At 32.0% G+C, this 2127-nt stretch overlaps 1 protein-coding gene across 1 annotated transcript in view; it reads left to right on the plus strand.

Moving 5' to 3' along the window:
- LOC106680716 (ATP-dependent translocase ABCB1) overlaps positions 1-2127 on the plus strand; it is a gene marked incomplete in the record, with an annotated part of 71439 nt that overhangs the window by 61454 nt on the left and 7858 nt on the right. Inside the window, 1 exon segment of the mRNA XM_067049081.1 lies at positions 1920-2060. Within this exon segment, the coding sequence (XP_066905182.1) occupies positions 1920-2060 (141 nt within the window).

Below are 2127 nucleotides of genomic sequence, written 5' to 3' on the forward strand. Positions count from 1 at the left end.
TAAAATTTATTTTAATAATTGACAATAAGAACAGCCCAATAACAAAATAAATAATTTTGGATAATTCTATTATAGTAGAACATCATAATTTGTAAATAACAGAATTTCAATTTAAATATGTTAACACCGTTCCTTCCATAATAAACTTCTCAACCACCCAAATCCACTTGTTTCTAACCTGGCTTCTCCTTCGTTACCTATAATCCTCCTAGGTGTCTGAAAAGAAGATGGCCTCGAGATCTTTTTCTCTAGAAATGTTATTGGAGTTGGAGTTGGTAGATCTCCATTTGTTTGTATTGTCACTATGTCACCTACAGCAAATTTACTTGTTGTATATATGTGTATACAGTTGTAAATAACAATAAATAAATTATTAAAAAAAAGTTAACAATGACTTTAAATGCAATAGTGAAAATAAAGTATGACATAAAATATTGGGACCGAAAAAGGATGAATTAATGGGAGAATTTAGATGGCTGCACGACACTGAATAGAGGGAACTGCATCCAGTGAATAAAATTCAGGTTATAGCATTGGGAAATCCGAGGTCTGGTCGGGTTTAAAACGAGGCGATTCTTTATCACCTATCTTATTTAATCTAGCACTAGAATATATCATTAAAAGTGTGATGAATATCAAAAAGGGTTTAACTTTGGGTGGTGAAATACCGGTGCATGGATATGCTGATGATTTGGTATTATTGGGTGAGGACAAGGAAACTATAGAACTAAATACAACCACGTTAATAAACTCCAGTAAGGAACTAGGTCTTGAAATATGGTTAAAACAAAATGCATGGTTAGCAGTAGAAACACGAGCAATTTCGGTGATATAGATATAGGAGAAAATACGTTTGATCAGGTAGATAGTTTTAAGTATTTAGGTTGTATGGTAACTAGAAAAAAAAAAAAAATGAGGAAATAAAAGCGAGGTTGAAAGCGGGAAATGCTTGTTTTTTTTTTCAATTTCAAAACTGCTTAGCTCACGCCTTCTATCCAAAAACTCAAAAATTGGAATTTACAAAACTATTATCCTTCCCACTGCTCTTTATGGATGCGAGACATGGCCTCTTACACTAAGGGATGAAGAACACACCAAGGTTTTAGAAAATGAAGTATTACATAAAATATTAGGACCAAAAAAGGATGAATTAATGGCAGAATTTAGAACATTGATTTAAGGGTCTTACATCCGGTAAATATAATTTACGTTATAGCATTGTGGCGTATAAGATGGGGATTTAAGGTTGTAGGGCTTAGTAATGACCAGATCCCTAAAATGTTAATAAACACTGAACTGACAGGTAAATGTCTTAGGGATAAACTGAAACATTGATGGGAAGATTGCGTTAAAACTGATTTAGTAGAATTGGGTTTGGAGGGGCATCACTGGAAGGATGTATGTAAGGAGTGATTGGTGGTATCGGCATTGAACCTTCGGTTTCACTAACCCTTTATTATTAGTGGCAAATGTAGGTGAATTTTTTACTGTGTTGTATACGACAGAGTTGGGCAACTATGAAACTTACTGCTAAAATTGCCATGGATACGATATTTATTTATCAATGGTTCATTCATGAATGAGGGTCGTAACCATGGCAATTTTAGCTAGTAGTTTCAACTATAGCTAATTTTTGCCCATCTCTGATATATGACCTGCATAGTAGCCTGCGAAATTTTATTAATTAATGTGAGGCTATGAAACTAAAATTAAGATTCTCCTCGATAATGACCAGGGACATTTAATATGAAGTAATAAAGATTTGTTGAGATTGCATCACTATATTTTGTTATAATTGCATGATTTTTTTTATTGTCAGTTTTTTTTAATTATTAATTATTTACTTACATACTCCTACTTATTAACTTAGTTATTCATATATAATAACCATATGTTAATTATTTATTAATTCTATCTAGGGAAGCGTTTGTAAGCATAATTTGGTATGCAGTTGTTTATGGTCTTTCTAAATCTCTGATACGATTTTCAATGGGTACAACATTTATTTATGGAGCCCATGATATTGCGACTGGTAACGTTCGAGGAACAGCTCTTATTGGGTAAGAATAGTTATGATTAATGTTAGTATATTTTAAAATATTTTATTTGATAAGTATATTATATAAT

Source organism: Halyomorpha halys, unplaced genomic scaffold (assembly GCF_000696795.3).
Source record: "Halyomorpha halys isolate HHAL.00 unplaced genomic scaffold, Hhal_1.1 Scaffold282.1, whole genome shotgun sequence".
Taxonomy (NCBI): Eukaryota; Metazoa; Arthropoda; class Insecta; order Hemiptera; family Pentatomidae; genus Halyomorpha; species Halyomorpha halys.